The sequence below is a fragment of the Cervus elaphus genome, chromosome 9 (genome assembly GCF_910594005.1).
Source record: "Cervus elaphus chromosome 9, mCerEla1.1, whole genome shotgun sequence".
Lineage (NCBI taxonomy): Eukaryota > Metazoa > Chordata > Mammalia > Artiodactyla > Cervidae > Cervus > Cervus elaphus.
This window is the reverse complement of record NC_057823.1, coordinates 44,739,746-44,761,668: the sequence shown is the minus strand read 5'-3', so window position 1 is coordinate 44,761,668 and position 21,923 is coordinate 44,739,746. Positions and strand designations below refer to the sequence as shown.

The 21,923-nt window shown below is 59.3% G+C and overlaps 2 protein-coding genes across 12 annotated transcripts; one reads left to right on the top strand and one right to left on the bottom strand.

Moving 5' to 3' along the window:
• Positions 1–683: 683 nt before the first annotated feature.
• Positions 684–5,589, bottom strand: MADCAM1 (mucosal vascular addressin cell adhesion molecule 1). 2 transcript variants are annotated; one of them, XM_043912560.1, is made up of 6 exons: positions 5,224–5,589; positions 4,571–5,111; positions 4,187–4,459; positions 3,478–3,798; positions 2,171–2,605; positions 684–1,030 (listed from the first exon to the last, which is right to left on the bottom strand). In XM_043912560.1, exons 2-6 carry the CDS (start codon positions 4,629–4,631, stop codon positions 921–923), a joined length of 1,200 nt encoding a protein of 399 aa, XP_043768495.1. In that variant the 5' UTR covers positions 4,632–5,111; positions 5,224–5,589; the 3' UTR covers positions 684–920. The 2 variants fall into 2 exon arrangements, with proteins under 2 accessions (XP_043768495.1, XP_043768494.1); XM_043912559.1 differs by lacking the exon at positions 5,224–5,589 and having other exon boundaries at positions 2,171–2,677; positions 4,571–4,857.
• A 2,930-nt stretch (positions 5,590–8,519) lies between these two features.
• ODF3L2 (outer dense fiber of sperm tails 3 like 2) lies at positions 8,520–21,349 on the top strand. Of its 10 annotated transcripts, none has more exons than XM_043912573.1 (6): positions 8,520–9,048; positions 15,633–15,652; positions 16,046–16,382; positions 17,277–17,384; positions 19,138–19,251; positions 20,320–21,349. In XM_043912573.1, the coding sequence occupies exons 3-6, from the start codon at positions 16,256–16,258 to the stop codon at positions 20,802–20,804; spliced, it is 834 nt and encodes a 277-aa protein (XP_043768508.1). In that variant the 5' UTR covers positions 8,520–9,048; positions 15,633–15,652; positions 16,046–16,255; the 3' UTR covers positions 20,805–21,349. The 10 variants fall into 10 exon arrangements, with proteins under 10 accessions (XP_043768508.1, XP_043768505.1, XP_043768503.1 ...); XM_043912572.1 differs by lacking the exon at positions 8,520–9,048 and adding an exon at positions 9,534–9,860; XM_043912570.1 differs by lacking the exon at positions 15,633–15,652.
• Positions 21,350–21,923: the final 574 nt, after the last annotated feature.

Genomic DNA, 21,923 nt, shown 5'->3' with positions numbered 1-21,923 from the left:
TCCGCATCTTCTATAGCTCTGAAAGTGTTAGTCACTCAGGCGTGTTCGACTCTGCGACCCCGTGGATTGTAGTCCGTCAGGCTCCTCTGTCCATATGATTATCCAGGCTAGAATACTAGAGTGGGTTGCCATTCCCTTCTCCAGGGGATCTTACCGACTCAGGGACTGAACCCAGGTCTCCTGCATTGCAGGCAGATTCTTTACGGTCTGAGCCACCAGGGAAGCCCTAAGCCCTGTAGCTCTAAACTCTTGCAAAGGTCCCCAGTTCCAGAAGGCTGAAACCTCTGGCATCTACAGCCCCTCATCTGCCGGTATCATTTCCAGCCTCTTGTCTCGCTCCCCACCGCCACCGCCCCCGCCACCTAACCCCCAGCCACCCTAAAAGAGGACATACAGTTTCGCTTATCAAGTACCCTTCTGTTTCTTTGCCAGTGCGGTCCTCCAACAAGTACTTTTCTCCGCTTCTTTTGAGGACTTCTAGTTATTCTTTAAGCTTCAGCGTTCCCACATGCAGGGAGGGGCCCCAGGCAGAGTACACGCCTCCTTCCCCCAGCCCTGGCCACGTGGGGCTGCGGTGGTGTCTGTCCTTCCTTGCCTCTCTGGGGGAGTCACCTAGAGCAGAGGATGGTCGGAGCTGTGCGGAGGATTCCCATGTCGTGGGACCAAAACAGAAACCACTAAGGTCAGACTAGATGCTCTTTATTCTCCAGCTCTGCACTGTGGAGGGTCTGCTCCCCTGGGACCCACGGAAGGGACACCCAGCCAGCTGGGGAGCCTGGATGTGCCGGCCATCAGGGTAGGGAGCCCACGGTCACCGCCTGCTGTCCAGAACGCTGCCCACGTCCTCTAGTCACAACCGAGTAGAAGAAAAGTCCCCCTTTGTGTGGTCTACTCGGGGTGGGGGTGTGAGGCCCAGGTCATCAGCTTGTGGGCTGGCAGCGTTTCCTCAGGTGATAGGCGAGAAACACCAGGAGAAGGAGCCCCAGCGCCAAGCTGCTGGTCCACAGGGCAGCCGACGTTGCCGGGGAACCTGGAGAGAGAGGCATCCGGAATCCTGAAGCCCACTGCAGGCTTGGGGAGCAGCCCGGCAGAGCTTGCTAAGGTCTCACAGACTGATCAGGTTCCCTGAAACTGTACAAACGACTTAACAGTTTAAAACACCTTTGTGAAATCTACAAAAATCCCTGGACTAGCCAAAGGCCTTTGTGTGTTTAGTCACTCAGTCGTGTCTGACTCTGCGACCCCATGGACTGTAGCCCACCAGGCTCCTCTGTCCATGGAATTCTTCAGGCAAGAATGCTGGAGTGGGTTGCCATTCCCTTCTCCAGGGGATCTTCTGACCCAGAGATCGAACCTGGGTCTCCTACATTGCAGGCAGATTCTTTACCATCTGAGCCAACAGGAAAGCCCCCAAAGGCCTTTAGAGCAACTCTTTGGAAAGGTACATAGGACCCTGTAGTTAGAAATGAGCAGTCCAGGAACTTCCTGATGGTCCAGTGGCTAAGCCTCTGCACTCCCAGGGTAGGGGACCCAGGTTCCATACCTGGTCAGGGAACTAGATCCCACATGCCACAACTAAAGATACTGCAAGCTGCAACTAAGACCAGATGAAGCCAAGTCAATAAATAAAGCACCATATAAATAAATATTTTAAAAAAGTGGGCAGTCCAGTGAGGGGCCCCTCACCACAGCTGCATTTGAAGTGTAACCAGTCTGGGTGGACAGCACTGTCCATGTAAAACACACATTGCATTTTGAAGACTTAGTCTGAAAACAAACTTTAATCATGCTTCTTAATAGACTGCATGTTGAAATGATAATATTTGAGATATATTGGGTTTGATGATATATCGTCAAACTTATTTTTACTTTTTTTCCCCTCCTGAACGTGGCTTCCAGAAAAACAAATTACTGATGTGTCTGTGTCCTGTTTCTATTCCACAGGCTGTCTCAGTCCATTGAGTTTACAGGGTTTACAAAATGCTGTGACAGCTACAGGGTCCCTGAAACCTAGTTATCGCCATGCAGGCAGCTATGACTTGTGACCCTTAAAGGGTCAGGGAAGCCCACTAGACAGCTGGGGACACAGGTGGACTAGCAGGGCACTCCTTGGCTAAGGCCTGGACACAAGGCTCCCTTCCCTCCCAGGCCCCTGCAGCCCCAAACTTACAGATTTCTGGGACCACATAGAGGTTGGTCGTGTGGCCCCCAGGGTCCAGGCGACACTGGAACCAGCCCTCAGGATGGCACCCGGACCACAGCATGTTCCTGCTGCTCAGCCAAGCTTGGGCCCCTGCCTCCTGCGTCTCGTAGGCCTCCAGCCCGCCGGGGGCCTGGGTCCAGTGCACGGCCATGCCGGGGCCACAGGGCACCTCGCACAGCAGCTCCAAAGCCCCTGGTGCTGACGACCGGTGGATCTCCGGGAGGCACGGCCTGGTGGAGCTGTTCCTGGGTGCGGGGCCAGGACTCACCGGGCCAGGACTTGCGGGGCTGCAGGTGGAGGTCAGCTCGGGGGAGGTGGTGATGGGGGGCTTCGGGGGCGTCATGACAAAGGGCTCTGGGGTGGTTGTATCAGTGGGCTCCAGGGACGCTGTGATGCTGGGCTCTGCGGGGGTCATGGTGGGGGGCTCTGAGGAGGTGATGCTGGGGGGCTCCGGGGAGGTCAGGCCCTGCAGGACTGGAAAACGCAGCAGCCATTTGTTTTCTCCCTGCTGCCCAGGCCCCTCTCCTACCTCCCTCTCTCCACCTGGAACACATGGTTGGACCTGATCTGCTCCAAGCCCTGTCCTTCACTTGGATGAATTGCAGGGTACCCCAGTGGATAGGAGCAGGGTCAAACACACAAGTCGGATGTTGATAAAAGGTGTCAAGAAACATTCAACAGGGGAAGAAAAGAGGCCTGTATGTGTGTGTGTTGGGGGGGTGGTGGTGGGACCTCTTGGGCAAGCCTCACTGGGAAGGAGACCTGAATGGGGTGGCGGAGCTGTAGGGAAGAGCATTCCCATGGAGGGCACAGCGATGCAAAGGCCCTGGGGCAGCACTGCCCCTGAAGTGTGGGAGGAACAGCAGTGTGAGTGAAGGGGAAGAAGGGAGGGGGATAGGGCAGGTGCGCAGGGCCCTGTGGGTGGGTGCAGCCAGCTTGGACTTTCACCTGGAGGGAGGTGGGAGCCCTGGAGGGCTGCGGGCAGAGGAGGGGCAGCACCTTGGTGGGCTTGGCTCAGGGTAGGTGCGCTGCAAATCTGTTGAATGAATGAACCAGCGAGAAGTAGCCCCCTGGTTGCCACTGGGGGCCAGGTGAGGGATGGAAAGTGACTTTCCCTCCAGCTGGTGGTGCGGGACCTATCCAGGTGGAGACCCAGCGTGCGCAGGGAGGAGCCAGGACTCCCAATGAGTGGCCAGGCAGCCGCCCAGGGCTCACCAGGGACTCAGGTGCTGGGCGGTATGACCTTGTTCACTTCCCCACGGTGGCAGGCTCACCTGGAATGGGCCGGTGGCGGGTCAGCTCCAGGCCAGGCAGCCTCATGGTCACCTGGCAGTGGAGGGTGTGCAAGCTGGAGGTCTCTGAGGTGGGCAGCAGCCAGCGCTGGGTCACTTGGAACAGCTGGTCCTCACCTTCCTGGGGCTCTTCAGTCACGTCCGGGAAGTCTTCCACTCCCTCCAGTTCCCGACCCCCCAGGAGCAGGGACATGGAGAGTGTGTCAGGGCCAGCCGGTGTGACGTTGTGGGCCGTGCAGGCCACCTCCTGGTCCCTCCCTGGCACTACGGCCTCAGGGGATACAGTCAGTTGGTCTGGGAAGGCTGTGGGGGAGGGGAGGAGAGGGTGAGCTGAACTGGAAGGTTTAGGGCTGCGCCCCAGGAGGGGGGCGTGGAGGTGGGGCTTGGGGTTCCTGGAGACTGCTGGGGCACGGGGACAGGGGAGACCCACTACGACAGTCTGTGTGGCTAGAATATAAGCTGTCAGAGTGAGTCCAGAGCAGAAAGGGCAGGGGGTGAGGTCCTGGAGGATCGGGGGTGGATGGGGGAGAGGGATGCGTGGAGAAGGGGGACTGCAGAGCGACTCTGGAGGACCTGCGAGGTGAGCTATGAGCGGTGACGTGGTGGGCAATCCGGGAAGCGTTCCAGGCAGAGATGGCCAAGGGAAGGAGGGCTCGCGTGCGCAGAGGCCGGGGGAGGGGCGGGGGCTCACCAAACACCAGGAGCCGCACGCGGTGCTGGAGGGACACGTCCCGGCAGGAGCCCACGCACACGCGGATCCCCGCCGCAGACAGCGAGGCGTTGAGCACGTACAGGACGCTGAGGCCCGCGCCGGACTGCACGGCGCCCAGACTGGTGTCCAGGCCCCGCCACAGCACCGAGGCCTCCCTGCCGTCCGCGCAGGTCATGCGGCAGGTGAAGTTTCGCGACTCGCCCACGGCCATCGCCACCTCGCTCTCAGGTGGATCCACTTCCAGCCGCCCACCTGCAGGTGACCGCGGTCTCAGCCCCGCCCTCCTCCTCCCAGGCCCCTACGTGGGGTCCCCCATCACCTCCCCAACCTCCGCACGCGCGTCTGCGGCCCCTCCCAGCTCACCGCGGCCCGGCTGGAGCAGCCCCAGAAGAAGGGGAAGCAGAAGGGCGCGGCCTCGCTCCATGCTCGGCCAGGCTCTGTCCCTTGCCCGCGGGGGCGGTGGCTTAAATAGTGGCGTCCCGGGCTCCTTCCCGCCGCCCCGCGACCCCGCGACCCCACTTCCCCTCCTCCAGCTGCTCCCCGGGGGTTTCCCGAGGGGGTTTCCCACCCTGACCCCCAACGACCCTGGAGGCGACAGAGGGGCAGGCGCTGGGGGCGAGAGGTGCGGGGGCGGGGTAGGGGAGCGGCCGAAGTCGGACAGGAGGGCAGAAGGCCTGGGCCGGCTCCAGGCCTCGCTTTTAGAAATGCAACCTCGGAAGATGGAGGCAGGAGAGGGCTGACGCCGGAGGAGCCAGGCCCAGGGTTGGCGCCAGGTTCGCGCCGTCGCGGGACTCTCGGTCTTCACTACCCGGAGCGGCCGCGCGGGGGCGGTGGGGAGCAGTCTCCTCTGAGCTGGGGCGGCCGCGCTGGGGTTCCCTGGCGGTGGACCTCCTGGAGAGGAGTCCTGGCGGAGCGGGGGGGAGGTCCCCCAGGGGTGAGGATATTGTGGGGGTGGTGGGGTCTCTTGGGGGTGATGGGGCTGCGGCCCACGGTGCCTAGGACACTGCACTACCCACCTCTGAGCTTGTCTCCCGTGCGCCTAACGGGCAGGCCGAATGGGAGCCCGAGGCCACGGAGCGTCTTCAGAGGAGACTCCTGGGAGGGGACCCACAGCAATCATCAGCCAGGCCCGAGAGCCTCGTGTCCCCAACGCCTGAATCTGGCTGCCTTTCCATTGTGTAGACCACTGTCAGCCTGGTCCTGCGTTTCCTCAAGGCCATTCACTACCGGGCACCAGAATGGATTTAGAAACACCCTCTGAGCATGCAGACACTCCACGGCTGCCCCGTGGCAGAGGGAAAAACCCCAACTTCAGGCCGCGGCCGGAGCCTGGGTACTTGGCAGTCTCCGGACCTGGCACGTGCCTTCTCTGCTGGGCTATGTCCAGACGCAGCCTCCTGAGTGGGAAGCACCCCAGGCAGCTTCCTCCCCCCCCCCCCCCCACTTCCTCCAAGTCCTTAGAGAGGTCAAACGGCTGATGTCATATCCCCCCTGTACTGGGAATGGCCGGTGTGGGGGGGGTACGGGGGGGGGGGGCGTTTGTCTGCTGTGCCCTCTACTGTGACCCCAGACTGGGAGCACAGCAGGCACGCAGGAGGAAAAGCGTGGAGGGTCCTGGCTGCCCACCACCCCCGCCTGACTTCAGGTGTGACTTGTGCCTCAGTTTCCCTGACTTCAGAGTAAGAGAACCTGCTGAGAGATGCCAGTTTCTAAGCACTACTAGCTCTGCCCACCTGTGTTCTCAGCATCTTTTTTTTCTTTTTAATTAACTTATTTGACTGTGCGGGGGTCTTTGTTGTGCCTCTCAGCATCTTCCATCTTCCTTGCAGCTGCCGGATCTTCGTTGCAGCAGATGGATCTAGTTCCCTGACCAGGGATGAACCCAGGCCCCCTACCATGGGAGCACAGTCTTAGCCCCTGGAGCACCAGGGAATGCCCTCTTCTCAACATCTTAACTGTCAGAGGCAGAACGTGGGGCCCAAGATCAGGGACTGGAGGCAGAGACGGGGAGCTGAGGCTGAGGGGCTGGGGGCAGAGGAGGGGCTGAGGCTGGGGGGACTGGGGGCTGGGGTGAGCTGAGGAGGGGTGGCTGTAGAGGGCTGGGGACAGCAGAAGGAGGCTGAGGCTTGGCGGTCCAAGGGTTGGAGAGTGAGGCTGGGGGGTTGGGGGTTGGGGGTCAGGCTGGGGGGGCCTGGCATCAGGGGATGGGAGCTGAGATTCGGGGGCCCCAGGTGTGTGAACCCAGAGTCTGGCTTCTTTGGCCCCATCCCCCTACCCCGGGTGCCGGGAAAGGCCGCACAGGAAGGTGACTCCGAGGTGCGGTCCCTCCCCAGGCCGGAGGTTTGGGCCCTTCTCGGGAAGCTGGGCCCTTAACCCGGGTGGGGGGCAGCCGGCCTGGTGAATGGGTCTCTTCCCAGCCCCTGACCTGGCTTCCTGCTGCCCTGGCAGCCAAGGTCCTTGCAAGGCGTGGGCCTGCTGCCCCCACCCCTCACCGCCTGGCCCCTCCAGCTCCAAGCCTCTGCCTGTGTGAACAAAGAACCCTTGGGTTGAAGATGCCTGCAGCGATCAGAGGGCAGTGCTAAGGGGGACACGATGACCAGGGCGTCAGTGGAGGGCACCATGAGGAAGGGACAGGTGGGCTCAACAGAGGAAGAATGTTCCGGGCAGAGATGGGAGACAGGAAAGGGCGGAGACACCGAGGCAGAGTAGGGGTGGGGGAGGAAAGGGATGGGCAGGTGCCTGGAGGAGCAGAGCCAGCAGCAGGGGGAGGGGACGGAAGACTGAACCCCACACCTAGGCTGCTCTAGGGACACCTGCTTCTGCCCCTGGGTGACTAAGCCCGTGGGAGCCGCTGCCAGAAGGGCTGATGGTCTGGCTGTACCCCCTACCCTGGGCTTCCTGCTCTTGGTCCCCACTTCCCAGCATTGCCCCCTGCACAGAGTAAGTCCTCAATGGCCTCTGCAGGAAGCCTCCTTCCCATGGAGGGTCCCGTCACCGCCGGAGGTCTGACACTCTAGCCCCCTTCTCACTCCCCAGGATGACCTCAGGGCTCTGTGGGGGACCTGGCTGAGCAGAGTATCCAGAGGCCAGCGCCCTGGCCCCGGGAGACACCTGTTCCCCCAGGACCCCTGTACTCTGCCTGGCCAGCTCCCCTTGCTAGCATCACTGGTCAGTTGGGGGCCTCATGGATTTTCTTTGGCGTGAGCTAGAGCCCTGGAGCAGGGCTGGGTCATTGGAGCCCCCCCATGTCAGATGCCCCATTCAACTCTGGTGCTGGAGGACCCTGGATGTCACCCTCATCCCCCTCCCTGGGTGGCTTCCTGCCTGGGTGGTCTCAGGGAGGCTAGGGGAGGAGATGGCGGCTGTGAGGGTCGAGGATCGCCTGTTACATAGCCCCACAGAAGGTTCTAGAGCCTGACGGGGCTGTTCCATCGGTTCTTCAATGTCCCTGCTGGGCCCTGAAGTTCCCTGGCCAAGCTGGGCTGAGGGCGCGAGGAGGGCACAGGGGCAGGACAGGCCCCAACTGACCTTAGCAGGCGTGGGCAGACTCAGGCAGAGATCAACTCAGGTCTGCCCGCCCAGCACTGGCCATCCACAATTATGCGCCCACTCTGTCCCTTAGGCCACCAGCCTCCAACCACTACTGTCCATCCATTTACCCAGCCTTCTGTCCACTTGGCATCCAGCTGTCCATCCACCCATGTATCCATCCGCCCCCAACTGAACACCCTTCCCCATCTACCAACCCACATGTCCACTTTGGCAGCCTCAGTGTGGTGTGGTGACTGGCTGTGTTTGTGGGGGGAAGCGCTGCTCTGCTGCTCCAGGCTGTGATGAGGGGGGAGGTTACCAGGTTGCAGCACAGGGCAAACTCAGATCACTACTGAGTTTGTAGTAGGCAGGGCTGCCAGCCAGGTGTCACTACTCACCACTTAAAATGTGATCTTTAATTTAAATATTAACCTAAAAACAGGTGTTTGACCTGCTTATCAGAAAACTTTTAAGTGTGCTTGGAGCAACTTGGGTTTATGAATCTACTTTCTCATCTATAATCTCATTTAAAAAATTTATTTATTTAGTTATTTTTGGCCACTCCATGCAGCATGCAGGATCTTAGTTCCCTGAACAGATATTGAACATGTGCCCCCTGTGGTAGAAATGTGGAATATTAACCACTGGACCAGCAGGGAAGTCCTGTATTTTTTTTTTGGCCTCACGTGGGGGGGTGGGGGGCGGGTGGGGTGGGGGCCGGAACCGGCTCCCTGGCCTTGCAATGGATCTGCGTCCCTGAGCACAGAATGGAAATGTCTGGGTCCTCCATCGGACCCTTGCCTGAGCCCTGGGATGCCCACTGTGCTAAGGGTTTAGGACGGTGGTTTTCACCAGGTGGACTTTTCTGGTGGCTCAGCTGATTAAGAATCCGCCTACAATGTGGGAGACCTGGGTTTGATCCCTGGGTTGGGAAGATCCGCTGGAGAAGGAAACAGCTACCCACTCCAGTATTCTGGCCTGGAGAATTCCATGGGCTGTATAGTCCACGGGGTCACAGAGTAGGACACGACTGAGTGACTTTCACTCTCACCAGGTAGGGGCACTAGATGACCTGGAATGGAGAGGATGGAGCCCGGCGCCAATCAGAGGTTGGGAAATCCTGGGTGGGAGGCGGTTGGTGGAGGACTTGGGAGCCTCTGGGCGCCCTGCCTATAGACGCGGAGGGGTTGGGTTGGGGGTCACCCTGAGCCGACCCCTCGGGGAAGTTCTCTGCTCCAGGAGCCTGTTTGAAGCCCAGGCTCTCTACCCGAGACATGAATGGACCAGGAGGATGCGAGCCTGGCAGCAAGGTCTGGGTGATGGGGGGAGGGGGCTGCAAGTTCAGAGCCCAGTCAAAGTGCGATTGGGGTCGTTCTGCAGGGAGGGTGGGAAACTGGGGTCGCAGGCCTGTGCCCACACACCTGGGTGAGGGCGTCTGGAGGGACCAGGATGGGCTTGGGAGTGCTAGGTAAGGAATGGGGCCAATGTCTAGCGTCAAGGCTGACCAGCAGGGGAAGGTCAGGATGGGCAACTGAGGTCAGGGTCCCGCTGGAGCCGAGGGTCGGTGGTCAGGTCAGGTTCGGGCGGGGTTGAGGGTCAGGGTCGGGCCGGTCGGGCCTACTCGCCGTGCCGCGTCCTTGGTGACGAGCCTCTCAACCACCTGGACGCGGTGGTCCAGCTCGGCTCGGCCCCAGAAGGTGCCCGCAACCTACAGCGAGGAACTCAGGAACATCCGGCGAGCGTTCAGGTCTTCCGGGAGAACCACGGTCCCCTGGGCCGCCCCGCGCTTCCGGACTACAACTCCCGACATGCCGCAGGCGCCGGGGTGGCGGCCGGGGGCGGGTTTCCCACAAGGCCGAAAGGAGGGCAGCGCCTCTCTAGCCCCGCACTGGCCAGCGAGGCGGCATGGCCCTCGGTTCTGAGCGACGGGGGCTCCTGTCCGCGCGTAATTTAGCACCGATGGCGGCATTGTGCGTCTTTGAGGTCACGTCCCCTGGGCTCCTGCTGCACTGGCACCGCTTGGGACTCGGGCGAGAGCTCCTGAGGCCGGGGATATGCGGCGAGGCCGGGGGTCATACGTCCCGAACCGAAAGGTCCGGGTCGCGAGGAACTACACCGCTAGGTCTGGACCGCGGAATCGAGGCTTCTGGGGCGTCTCAGGGGCTGGGGTGGGGTCGTGACAAGGGTCGTGTAATTGGACGGGGTCCGTGCTAGGCGGTCAGGGTCCTTGTTGCCAGATGGCTAGGGTTCGGTCGCCCGGCCCAGGGTCACGGTGCTGGGGCCCTGAGTGTGTTCTCTAGCGCTGGAGGATGACCAGGTTCATGCTGAGGCTGGATTTGTCGCACGGGTCCAGATAAGGATCATTCATTAAGTCACCGAGTAGTTATTGAGCACCTGTGTGTCCATGCTCAGCCGTGTCCACGCCTTTGGGACTCCTCTGTCCATAGGATTCTCCAGGCGAGAATACTGGAGTCGGTAGCCATCTCCTACTCCCAGGATCTACTGGACCCGAGGATGGGACCCGCGTCTCTTGCGTCACCTGCACTGACAGGTGGATTCTTTACCACTGCGCCACCTGGGAAGCCACTCGTCTCCAAGCACTGTTCTAGGTGCTTGAGAGACAGCAGAGAGCAAAGTGGGCAGACCCCGCCTGGAGGGTCTTCCCTTCTAATTGGGGCGGGGAGGGACCAGGAGGTGTAAGCGTTAAGTATACTAAACAGGCAGCAGTGTGCCCATGGGACTTCCCAGGTGGCACTGGTGGTAAAGAACCTGCTTGCCAATACAGGTAAGAGACTCGGGTTCAACCCCTGGGCCTGGAAGATCCCTTGGAGAAGGGCATGGCAACCCACTCCAGCATTCTTGCCTGGAGAATCCCATGGAGCGAGGAGCCTTTTGGGCTACAGTCCATGGGGTTACAGTCAGACACGACTGAAGCGACTTAGCACTGGAGCACTAGCGTGTGCTTATAAATGTTGAACAGCTAGCACTTTTAGGGCAAAAAGCCCTGCTCTGTGGCACATACTAATTCTGGGATGTAAATACTCCCTTCATGGGTGATTTCAAGCTGCCATCATGACATCAGCTTGCAAATAAAACTTCTGCAAATTTAAGCCAGCTCTCACAAGCCCCAGCCCAGCACTGCACTGGGGGTCAATGCTGTACTATATTAGTGGGTGATAAACACAGTGGGAAGGGCTTCCCAGCTGGCTCAGCAGAAAAGAATCCTCCTGCCAGTGCAGGAGCTGCAGGAGACCTGGGTTCGATCCTTGGGTGGGGAAGCCTGGAGGAGGAGATGGCAATCCACTCCAGTATTCTTGCTGGGATAATCCTATGGACAGAGGAGCCTGACGGGCTATGTCCATGGAGACTGGGACACATTTGAGTGACTGAGCACACGCACAAAGGCAGTGAGAAAAAGGGGAATTGGCAGTGTGGAGGTCGGGCATGTATAGGGTGACACTGGGTGGCCACATGGGAAGGTCTGAGCAAAGACTTGGGGGAAGGGATGAGAATTAGGAAGCATCTGTGTGGGAAGGGGTGTTCCAGGTAGAAGATACAGTATATGCAAAGGCCTTGCAGCTGGAGCTGCCTGGCGAGCTCCCGGAAAGCAAGGAGGCCAGAGGGGCATCCCTAGGGATGGGGAAGGCCATCGAGGGGAGATAGGACCTGGTTGTGGTCAGGTCAGACTTGGTGGGCCTCAGGAAAGCCTCGTAGACCCTCTCAGCCCCCCAGTTTGAGGCCTTCTTTCCCAGGAACCTTTTGTCTTCATCTTCATAACGGGGACTAGGCAGGCGTGCAGCTGAGGACCCAGAGGAACAGGAGAGCTACTCCCACCCCGCCTCGCGGGGGTCCCTGTTGGTCTGAGTGGGGAGCTGGCTCTTTCCTGAATGGAGGCATGAGGGGAGCTGGAAGGTTTGCTGGGTCCTTCTGGAATGGAGGCAGGAGGCGAGCTGGCAGGTTCGCTGGGTCCTTGTCCATCTGAGAAGAACAAGGCTTCCTTGTTAGCATCCCCGCCTTCCTGGAACAAAGGGGCAGGCAGCCACCAAGGCACGTGAGCCTGAGTCAGGCCCTGCCGAGGGACAATTGTGAGCACCCTGGGGAGGTGGGAGGTGAGAGATCGCAGGCCAGAGGGCAGAGGGAGAGTTGACACTGCGTGGGGCAGCGTCCTGAGAATACCTGCCCCCTGGCCCGCTCCACCCACTGTGCCAGGGACAGAACAGCAGGCTGGCCTATAATCCAGCTTCTCACTTTCAGCACCCAGACAGCTTTAGAGATGGTGGGGGACCTCAGCTCAACTGTGTCAATAGCCCCCACCCCTTTCTTCTGTGGGTGTCTGTGCACCGGGTCTGGGCCAGCGATGTGCTGACCCCAGGACAGGACACGCACACCTTTGCCTCATCTGTGTGTGTGTGTGTGTGTGTGTGTGTGTGTGTGTGAGAGAGAGACAGGAAGGAGTGGGGAGAAAGGACAGTAAACTGCTGAAGAAAGCAGCTGGTCTGAGCTCAGGTCCTTCAGAGATTCCACTCTTGACACCTCTCTCCTAATGCTGTCCGCTCCTCTCCTCTGCTCCGGTCTCCAGGGCTCCCACCTCCTCAGGTTCACAGCCAAGGTATACCTGCACCCACAGAACCCACAGATGACCAGCAGCCCACCCCGTACAGCTGGTCCACCTTGTGTCCATGTGCATCTCCTGCTGGAGTCCCAAGCCCCCAACCCCAAGACTGAACTGATGATCATCTAAAGCCTGCCCTGGGACTCCCCAGTGGTCCAGTGGTTAAAACTCGCTGCTTCCACTGCAGGGGGCAGTGGGTTCAATCCCTAGTTGGGGAACTAACTGACCAAAACGTAATGCCCCATAAATATTTATACAAAATAGAATAAAATATGTAAAGCCTGCCCTTCCCACCTCTGCTTCCTCCCAGGTACCCGCATCTCCATCCTTTGAGGTGAGCCAACCAAAGCTCTGGGGCCCTGTAGCTGCTTCCCTCAGTCAAATCCACTTGCAGACCTTGTTGTTTCCAGTTTTAAAGCAGACCCAGAACCCCTGCTTCTCGCCCACTCTTCCATACCTGCTCAGCTGGCCCCACCATCCCCCAACCCCAATTCCCCCTCTCATCTTCACTCCTCACCTTCTCCCCCACCATCGCCCCATCATCTCTCTGTCATCCATCACCCCTCCCCCACCCCTCCAAGGCACCCCCATCCCCACCCCTTAGTCCCTTCTCCCAGGGTCCCAGTGCTGCCCACGGCGTGTTCTCCCCGAAACCGCCAGAGGGCGCTTGTGAGCAGAGAGCGGGATGCGACCCTGCTCAGCCCCTTCTGCGCCCCGGGTCCTCACCTCCTGCCCCAACCCCTCGCTCATCCTCCCAGCGGCCCCTCCCACCCGCCAGGCGCAGGGCTGCCCCAGGGCCTTTGCACAGGTGGTGCTCCCGTCAGGTGCCGCCAGGTGCGCCCTCTCACCAGGTCTCCCTGCTCTCTCCCCACCTCCTTCTGGTCTCTGCTCCGGTGACTTCCCCACTGAGGCCTCCCAGGCTGCACACCCACAGCTCTGGCCCCTTCTGACCACCCCCCTCCCCCGCGTTCTTCTTCTACTTGCCTGCCTGTCTAAGTGGAAAGGAGAGGTGGGGAGGTTGTGGGTTTCCTTCACCCCTGTTTCCCCGGTGCCGGAGACTGTCAGGCCCACAGCTCTGTCCTGGTGGAATTAGTAGCTGTGATGAGGGCTGTAATCAGAGGAGCACTGGCTGTATTTAGGCCTCAGCTCAGCCGGGCAGCCTCAGTGGATTCTGCCCGCACCGGGGCCGGAGCCCCGCTCTCACGCCCAGATGGGCTTCCGTTTTCAAATTCTCTGGCTTGCCCTCTGCTGCCCATGTCAGTTTGGATTAAAATGCGGCTTGTGCCCCTGTAGACTTTGAGTTGTTCACATCTCAGCCCGCTTGCTGGAGTGAAGATTTCTGGGCTAAAGAGAGAGAAGTGGGCCAGCAGTGGTGGCCAGGTGGGCTGTGGGGATGAGCTCGAGTGGGGTGGGGCCTGGGCCTGGGGGTCCCCCGAACACCCTGCACAGGCTCAGGCTGCCTGTTTTTCCTATTCACTGCCCCCCACCCCGCAACTCTGTTAGCTCTTGGCTTCTCACAGTCAGAAAGGGGAATGGAGCCCTGGATGGATTCTGAATGTAGGGTCTCATCCCTACATTCAGAAGGGCTGGGTCACCAAGAGGAAATGGAGGTGGTGGGAGCCAAGTCCAGTGTCTTCAGCTGTCTTCACTCAAGGGCTGACCAAGGTAGCCTGGGCTGGGGGCCTAGAAATGGGGAGGGCTGGGTCCTTCCACCCCCTGTCCTGGGCCCCAGGGCTGGCCAATTCCTGGGCTCCTGCACATCTAGCCAGTGTGGGTCCCTGAGAGGCGCCAATGGGCAGGAGGAGAGGGAGGTGGGTATTCATCCCCCATCTCCCACTTCTGTCCATGACTCTGCTGAGGAGCACATGGCTCATTGAGTGTCGGGGCCACCGGTGCCTGAGGATGGAGCTGGCTGTGGGCTGATGGGCAGAAGCGTGCGTCCTGGGGAGGGGAGCAGGTGAAGGCCCTGAGGTTCCCATCCAAGGGGCAGGAAGCCGGCTGGTGTGGCCACAGGGTCGTGGATGAGGGCTGAGGGCTAGGAGTCCAGGGCAGAGGGGAGCAGGGATGAGACAGGGAGGGCTTGGGTTTTATCCTTAGGATGAGGGAAATCCAGAGATTTCAGCACACCCAGAAAACTGAGCAGGAATTAGAACCTGGGAGAAGCCCTTGTGCCAAGCTTTGCTCTAAAGCCTGAGTCAGTGTTCCATGCAATCCCTACACTCCCTCCCCCCCACACTGCCGCCCCCTTCCCCCGACTCACCCTCCCTTCCTCCCCACTCTGTCTTCCCTCCTGTGACCAGAGGAGGTCAGAATCCACACCTCTCATGCGATGCTAGGATAATTAAACACTGCGATGCTGGCCCAGGATACCTGAGTCCCAAGCTAGCAACCTAGTGACTGGGACAGGGTAAATGCCTCTGGCTTCGCACAGACTTCCCCCAGAGCCTGCAAGTCTGCAGTGCTGCCGGCCTGCTGTCCTGATGTCATTGATTCACCGCACTGGTTTCTTGTTGATCCTTTTAAAGAATCAGCTTTTTGGTGGTGGTGGTGGGGCTTCGTTAATTCTTTCTACAGTTTTCTGTTTGATGCATTTCTACTTCGTTTTTAAAATCTCCCTCCGTCTACCCACTTGTACTCTTACATTTTTCTAGTTTTTAAAGGTGAAACCTTAGGTCGTTGATTTTAAGATCTTCCTTTCTATATTTTTATTTATTTACTTGTCTGCACTGGGTCTTAGTTGCGGCATGTGGAACCTAGTTTCCCGACCAGGGGTCAAACCGGGGCCCCCTGCAGTAGGAGTCGGGAGGCTTAGCCACTGGACCACCAGGAAGTCCCAAGATCTTTTCTAACATAGCATTTGACTTGTTTTATGACCTTTGACACAGACTATAACATTTTGAATAAAAAGGTTCAAAAATTATAGAATGCCTAAAAATCATATGGTATGCGAATGGTCACTCAGAACACCTGTTAACATGTTGCACTGCAAAAGGGTGTGACCACACAGCAGCAAACAAGGATGCTCTGAAGACAAGGAATGTGAACTCTGCTTGGCCAGGCTTATCTGAGCCCGGTCTCAGAGCCCGACATGGGTTGGGGTAGGGGGAGCCTTCCTGTGTCAGGGACAGTGACGCTCTGTGTCTCTGGCTTCTGGGAGGAGGGGGCTTCCTAGACGACCACAGCCAACCCTTGGCCCACGTGGCTCCTGTCCCGGACTCAGCTCGGCCCCCTCCTATCCTGAAATGCAGTGACCACTCATCCCGCCCTGCTCTTTGTTTGCAGAACATGTAACACCTTTTAAGGTATGAAGTGCTCCTTTATACATTTACTGCTTATTTCCTCTTGCCCCCTGACCCAGCCCAAGCAGGAACTTAGTACAGAGTCGGTGTTCAGTGAGAACTTCCTAGATGAGGGAAGGAGGGGAGGAAGGAATGCTTCTTGGCCCAGAGTGGCAATCTTGGACCGTGCCTCGGCCTCCCCAGCTGTAGAAACAGGGTCACACTGCCCATGATCTCGCCCGTCCCTCCTGCCACCAGGCTGTGGATGTCCTGTTTGTGGCTCCAGCTCCCGGGAGCCCGCTCTGGCCTGGGCTGCCCAGCTCGGCTGGCTCCCGGGGGACCGGCTCTGCTGACATTGGACTCTTTCCTGGACTGTCCAGCCGCCTGGCTGACACTCGATCCTGGCCCCACTTCCAGGCCAGTGACCGCCGGCCAGCCTGATCAGGCCAGGGCCCCAGACTCCCTGCCGTGGGACAAGGGGCCGTCTGTGCCGTTCCGGATGGTGTGGTTGGCCGGGGCTCTGCCAACCCTGCAGGAGCTGCCAGCATCAAGGACAGTGCCGGCACCTGTGGCCCAGAGCTGCGCGGCCAAGGAGCAGACACCAGGAGCCAGGGGCATCCGCCCACCATGGGGACCCTCACCTGCGACCCGGCTCCACAGCTGACCCCGGCGCCTCTGGGCCGGCGGACCACTGACTGTCAGATCCCGGAGACCAGCCTGAGGAGGACCTGCGGGGTGGCCACCTTGGAGCATGGTAGGTGGGTGAGGGGCCCTGTGGAGGTGGGACACTTCCCTGCTCTCATCCCCCCACCCAGATGGGGTTTGGAATGCATGGGAGCCCAGCTGGAGGCAGGAATTTCTGGCAAGCCCCTGCATTTCCCAGAACCTCAGTTTTCCTTCCTGCAGGATTGGTGTGAACCTGGCATTTTTGTGGGCCCCTGAGTCCACTATCGTAAAGTCAGACACCTTTCCTGGTGCTGAGTATACAGTGGCCACAGAGCAGCAAAGGTCCTGTGGTGGGGATGGACATTAGGAACGACAGACGAGAAGCCTTTGCAGTCTGTTCACTGCTGATAGCGACCTTGGAGAAAAGGCAGCAGAGAGGCTGGGAGCTTGTGCAGGGGCAGAAAACGAAGAGATCCCTGGGGCAGCTGAGTCTCCTGACTCTGCCATGGACTCTGGGATCTTAGGGCCCGTTCACACCACAGTTCTCCACCCCTAACAAGGCAGCTGGTGTGAGACTGTGGGACTGACATTATTGCAGAGGCCACCAAACACTGCCGCTGTGACAGTGTGTCTCCATGTCTGGGGTCAGTTTCCCTACTGTGACCATGTGTCTCCGAGTCTGGGGTCAGTTTCCCCACTGGTGACCGTGTGTCTCTGAGTCTGGGGTCAGCTCCCCCACCGGTGACCGTGTGTCTCTGAGTCTGGGGTCAGACTTTCCAAGGTGCCCTGGCCCTGCAGCCCCTCCCTCCTATGACTCACAAAGCCCCTGTCACTCCTCACTCCCCCTGCCGGGGGAAGGCAACCCCTCCTCCCCCACCCCTGTCATGGAGGTTGGCTGGGAGGCCGGGTGGGGGCTCTGGGGCTGGTCCCTGGGTTCCCCCTCCATCTATCACGGTGAGCAACCCAAGGATTCTGGTCACAGGCTCTGGGCCAGGCTTGTATGCCCTGCCTTCCACCGTTGGCTACATCAACCACGACTGCACCAGGGTAGCCGGTCCTGCCTACTCACTCTTCCGGAGGCCCATTGAGGGTAAGGCCGGTGGGGGTGGGAGGGGTGTGGGGGGTGGACCTCCAATCTCCCACTGGAGCACTACCTATCTCCTTAGATCCAGGCCCTCACTGATCAGGCAGGAAGCTGGGAGGGTGCATAGGTCACACCCCTACTGTGTGACCTCGGAAGCTGCTGTGCCTCTCTGGTCCGTTTCCTTATGGAAGGGGAGTAGTGGGCGGTGTTCTCCTTCCTGCTTGACTCAGGAAAGCTGTGTCTCAGTTTCCCGCGCTGTAAGCAATGAGGGCACAGTCCTTACCAAGTTGTAGTCAAGACTACACCTTGGAAGCCTGGAGAGGTTCATGAAGTGAGAATTAGGTGGTTTCAAAGTAGCTACCACGGCTCCTGGTCTCTATCAGTAAAGAAGGGCCCTGAGTGTGGGGGTGGCCTCCAGGCCTCCGTCAGTGGGATGGGGGCTCCCGGGCCATGGTGTCCCACAGGACACAGGGAGGTGGAAGGCGACCTTTCATGTTTGGACAGGAAAGGCTGGCGAGACCGCAGGCTGTGGACAGTCACTGCTGCCTGCGCCTTCACAGCGACGCCTGCAGGTGACTTCACCCCGTATCCTAGAGCACTCGGGGTCCTGAGTGGGCTGGGCGGGGGGCTGGAAGGGTTTTTGCTCTGTGAGGACTTTGATTCGTGTGGACAGAGGCTCCTTTGGAGGGGTGGGGCTCACAACCTCTTCCCAGCCTTCAGAATCAGCATCCACCCCAAACCCAGGAGCCTCTGAGGGGCCCCGGAGGCACATAAGAGAGTTAGCACTGCACCTGTCACGAGGAAGGACTGAGAACTGGGTCTGTGGCCCAGAGCAACCTGGACTGCCAGGCTCTCTTCCCAGTCATAGGAGCCCATCGCAGGACAGAGGGACAGACAGACTGGGGAGTTGGGTTACTGGTGGTTAGTGTAGACTTTGCTGAGTGCCCAGAGCAGACTCTTGGAGGTGGGGGCATGGGAGCTGGGCTTTGTAGGATGAATAGGAATTTGGTCTGCCCTGAGAAGAAGGGGACTCCAGGCAGATCTTGCAGCACAGGCAATGGCCTTGAGGTGAGAAATGACATGAGCAGGGCTATGCCTGTTTGTCAAGACCATGCTTCATGTGTGCACACCATGTCACATATGCACATGTACACATGGTCCTTAAACCCATGAATCCGTGTCAGACCTACTACTCTCAGATGCAAATGCATTGATCCCAGAGTGGGCTTATAAACAGTGGCAGTGGCCATCACAGTAAGGCTCACGAGTCTTAAGTGCAGGCACCAGACCACCCTATCCCGAGGATCATCTCCTCTTCGATCTTCGCATCCTGCTGGTGTGAGGAGGAGACTGGCCGGTTGGGCCGAGAGCTTCCTCAGGACCAGCTCTCAGAGGCCCGACTCAAGCCCTGCCCCCCCAGGCTGGTCGAATGCTAGCATACCCCAGCTCTGCAGGGCTCTCCTCTGACCGACGCTTACTAGGGCCTAGTTACTTTAACTCTACACACAATTCTAAGGGTCCCATAGCGGGTCCCCCAAGCTGCTGACAGAGAGGTTGGAGGTTGGGGGTGGGGCACAGCTCTGATTTCAAGCACATAGATGGTCAACACGACCCCATGCCCCAGGTCCGGGCAGTCACCCCTCCAAAGGCTGAGTTTCCTGCCCTTCAGGATGTGGCAGGGGCCTCAGGGTTAATGAGGGCATCAGCTGGGGGCAAGGTCACTGGAGCCGCCCTCGAGACCCTGGGCTCTCCCCTCCAGCACCTCCCCAGGAGACCAGCCCTGGGCCAGTCTACTTCCTGGACTCGAAAGTCACCCGCTTCGGCCGCAGCTGCACCCCTGCCTACTCCATGCAGGGCCGGGGCAAGTCTCCTGGTGAGTATCTAATTTGAGCTGACCCCACCCACAGGACCCTGCCCCTTCAGGGTCTCAGCGAGTCTTGCACCTCCCTCCCTTTTTGCCCCACCCCCACCAATTTCTTAGATCCTCAGTGTCTTTGGAATGACGAAATCCAGTGGACTCAGAAGAGGGGTCAGGGACCCTAAGAGAACCTGAACGGGTAAAGTGGGCCAGGCTAATGTGACCCAGTACACATGTGGGCACATGTCTACTCAGCCATCCATCCATCTACTCACCCATCCATCCATCCATCCATTCATCTACTCACCCATCATCCATCCACTCACCAATCCATCCATCCACTCACCCATCCATCTGTCTGTTCATCCATTCATCCACACTTTCATCCACCCTTCCATCCATCTACCCACCCACTCACCCATCCACTCACCTACCCATCTATCCATGTACCCACTCACCCATCCAACCATCCTTCCATTTACCCATCCATCCATCTACCCATCCATCCACCCATCCATCCATCCATCTGTCCACCCACTCACCCATCCATCCACAGTCTGTCTGTTGATTCATCTACAACTCCCTGAATCCGTCATCTGCTCATTCACTCATCACCTACCCACTCACGACCCATCCTTCTGTTGACCCATCCACTCAAACATGCACTAAGCCAACTGCTGAGCATTGAAGTAGATTTGACTCATTCTTGCTTTTTGTAAGACCCCAGCCTGGTGTGCTTAGATCCAGGTGGGGACCTCTCACCTCAGTGTGGCCATGTCTGGAGAGGCAGAGAGACCCAAATCAGGGGGAACCTGGAAGGGCTGTGAGGGCTCTCCGCAGGAGCATGTGGGGAAGGCATGGGGAGAAGGGGATTTGGGGGCTGTCTTAAGGTGGAGAAGCAGCTCCTGGGAGGTGGGAATGGGAAACAGGAGGTATGCCCAGCAGAGGACTGAGCTTGGACAAAGGCTGGAGGCTTGAAAAAGAGGGCAGCCAGGCTGCTGTGAACTCCACAATGCATATGGCGGGGGAGCCACGCGGGGTCTTGGAGCAGGTGCGGACTCTGTCCACTGCCCATTCTTACAGGTCTGGAGGTGACACCCGGCCCTGGGGCTTACAGCCCAGAGAAGGTGGCCCCCATGCGCCAGCGGACGCCTCCAGCTTTCACCCTGGGCTCCCGCCTCTGCCCACGGCCCCTGAACACCTCAGCCCCTGCCCCCAACACCTACACCCTGCCCTCCCTCTGGGGCTCGCAGGTCTTCACCAAGCCCAGCAGCCCCAGCTACACTGTGGCTGGCCGCACGCCCCCCGCCCGCCCCCCGCAGGACCCCGCGGAGATACCTGGCCCTGGCCAGTATGACAGCCCGGACCCCAATGCCTACCGTCAGCGCCGGCCGGCCTTCACCATGCTGGGGCGGCCCCGAGCCCCACGGCCCCCAGATGAGACACCCGGCCCTGGCAGCCACAGCCCCGAGCAGGTCACTGTGACCAAGGCCAGGGCCCCGGCATTCACCATGGGCATCCGCCACTCCAAGCGGGCTACCACCATGGCCACAGACACTGCACCCTGACACCCTCGTGACAGGTGACAGGATGCCTGGCCCACTCCTGGGTTGAGCCTCAGTCTCCAGTGCTGTGAAGTGGCAGGGTAGGCAGGCGGTTTGGGGGGCGGAGCCTAGGAGAAGCCAGGGTGAGGGGAAGGCACCTCCTTCCTTCCTGTCTTCTGAAAGGTCCAAGGTCCTTCTAGGCCACTGCTTTCTCCAGTCCCAGGGCCTGTGATCCCATGGTCCCCACAGGGTGAGTCTCCTTCCAGCGTCCCACTTTCTTCTGTCCAGGTCACACCGGGCCAGGCCAGGCCAGGTGGAAAAAGGGACACTCTGGCCTTCCCCAGCCCTGGCCAGAGACACGGCTTCCTGTGTCCTGCAACTCAGTGTCCGCCCGCAAGGACCTGGGTCCCCAGCATGGCTCGGGTTTCTGTCTCACTTGGGCTCATCCCTGCTACTCGTGGAAGGGCTGTTTGGGCCCAGATCCTGCTGGAGGCAGCCCTGCCGCCCTCCCTACCTGCCCCACCCTCTAGCTGCCTGCCAATAAAATTCTGGGGCACCGGCAGCCGTCAGCATCATGGTTGCATCTGTTCATGCCACAGGAAGGAAACTTGAACACTGCTGTCAGATGCCAACCCCTAACTCTGCAGCCCCCTGGGCACCTGGATGGGACTGAAGAAGGGGTCCAGGACTGGAGGAGGCGAGCCATGGGGCAGGGGCTTTGAGTGGAGGTAGCCAGCCTGGTAGGCTTCTTGGAAGAAGGGACACCAAAGCTGGGCTTTGAAGGATGAATAGGAACTTGATGAAGTTGAACATTTGCCACAGTAGGCTCCTACCGTGTTCCAGGCATTGATAAGGTTGTTTTGCAGCAACTCTGGAGGCAGGTCACGTTTATGGACATTTGTCAGAGGGCACAATGGGTGCTGGTGTCCTTCCGAGGCCTGGATATGAATCCTGCCCCGTGGGCTCTGTTCCTGCCACTCTTTTCCACGGATAGAAAAGAAATACATGGATGAAGTCATGTAATCAAGCCCTTGGGACCATGACACCTTATTAACTGCAGCCCAGAAAGACCCTAACCCAGGATCTTGGGAGGGACAGACTGCACTTTGACTGTCCAGGGCAACACAGCAGGAAGAGCCTAGA

Bases quoted from the DNA above. Each gene is read 5' to 3' on its own strand.
- MADCAM1 (XM_043912559.1), bottom strand. From the start codon at position 4,631: ATGGAGCGAGGCCGCGCCCTTCTGCTTCCCCTTCTTCTGGGGCTGCTC. The intron at 3,799-4,186 runs GTGAGCCCCCGC...CCTCCCCCACAG, and splicing joins CGTGCGGCTCCTGGTGTTTG to CCTTCCCAGACCAACTGACT. The intron at 1,031-2,170 runs GTAAGTTTGGGG...CTCTCTCTCCAG, and splicing joins CTATGTGGTCCCAGAAATCT to GTTCCCCGGCAACGTCGGCT.
- ODF3L2 (XM_043912570.1), top strand. From the start codon at position 16,256: ATGGGGACCCTCACCTGCGACCCGGCTCCACAGCTGACCCCGGCGCCT. The intron at 16,383-17,276 runs GTAGGTGGGTGA...TTCTGGTCACAG, and splicing joins GGTGGCCACCTTGGAGCATG to GCTCTGGGCCAGGCTTGTAT. The intron at 19,252-20,319 runs GTGAGTATCTAA...CCATTCTTACAG, and splicing joins GGGCCGGGGCAAGTCTCCTG to GTCTGGAGGTGACACCCGGC.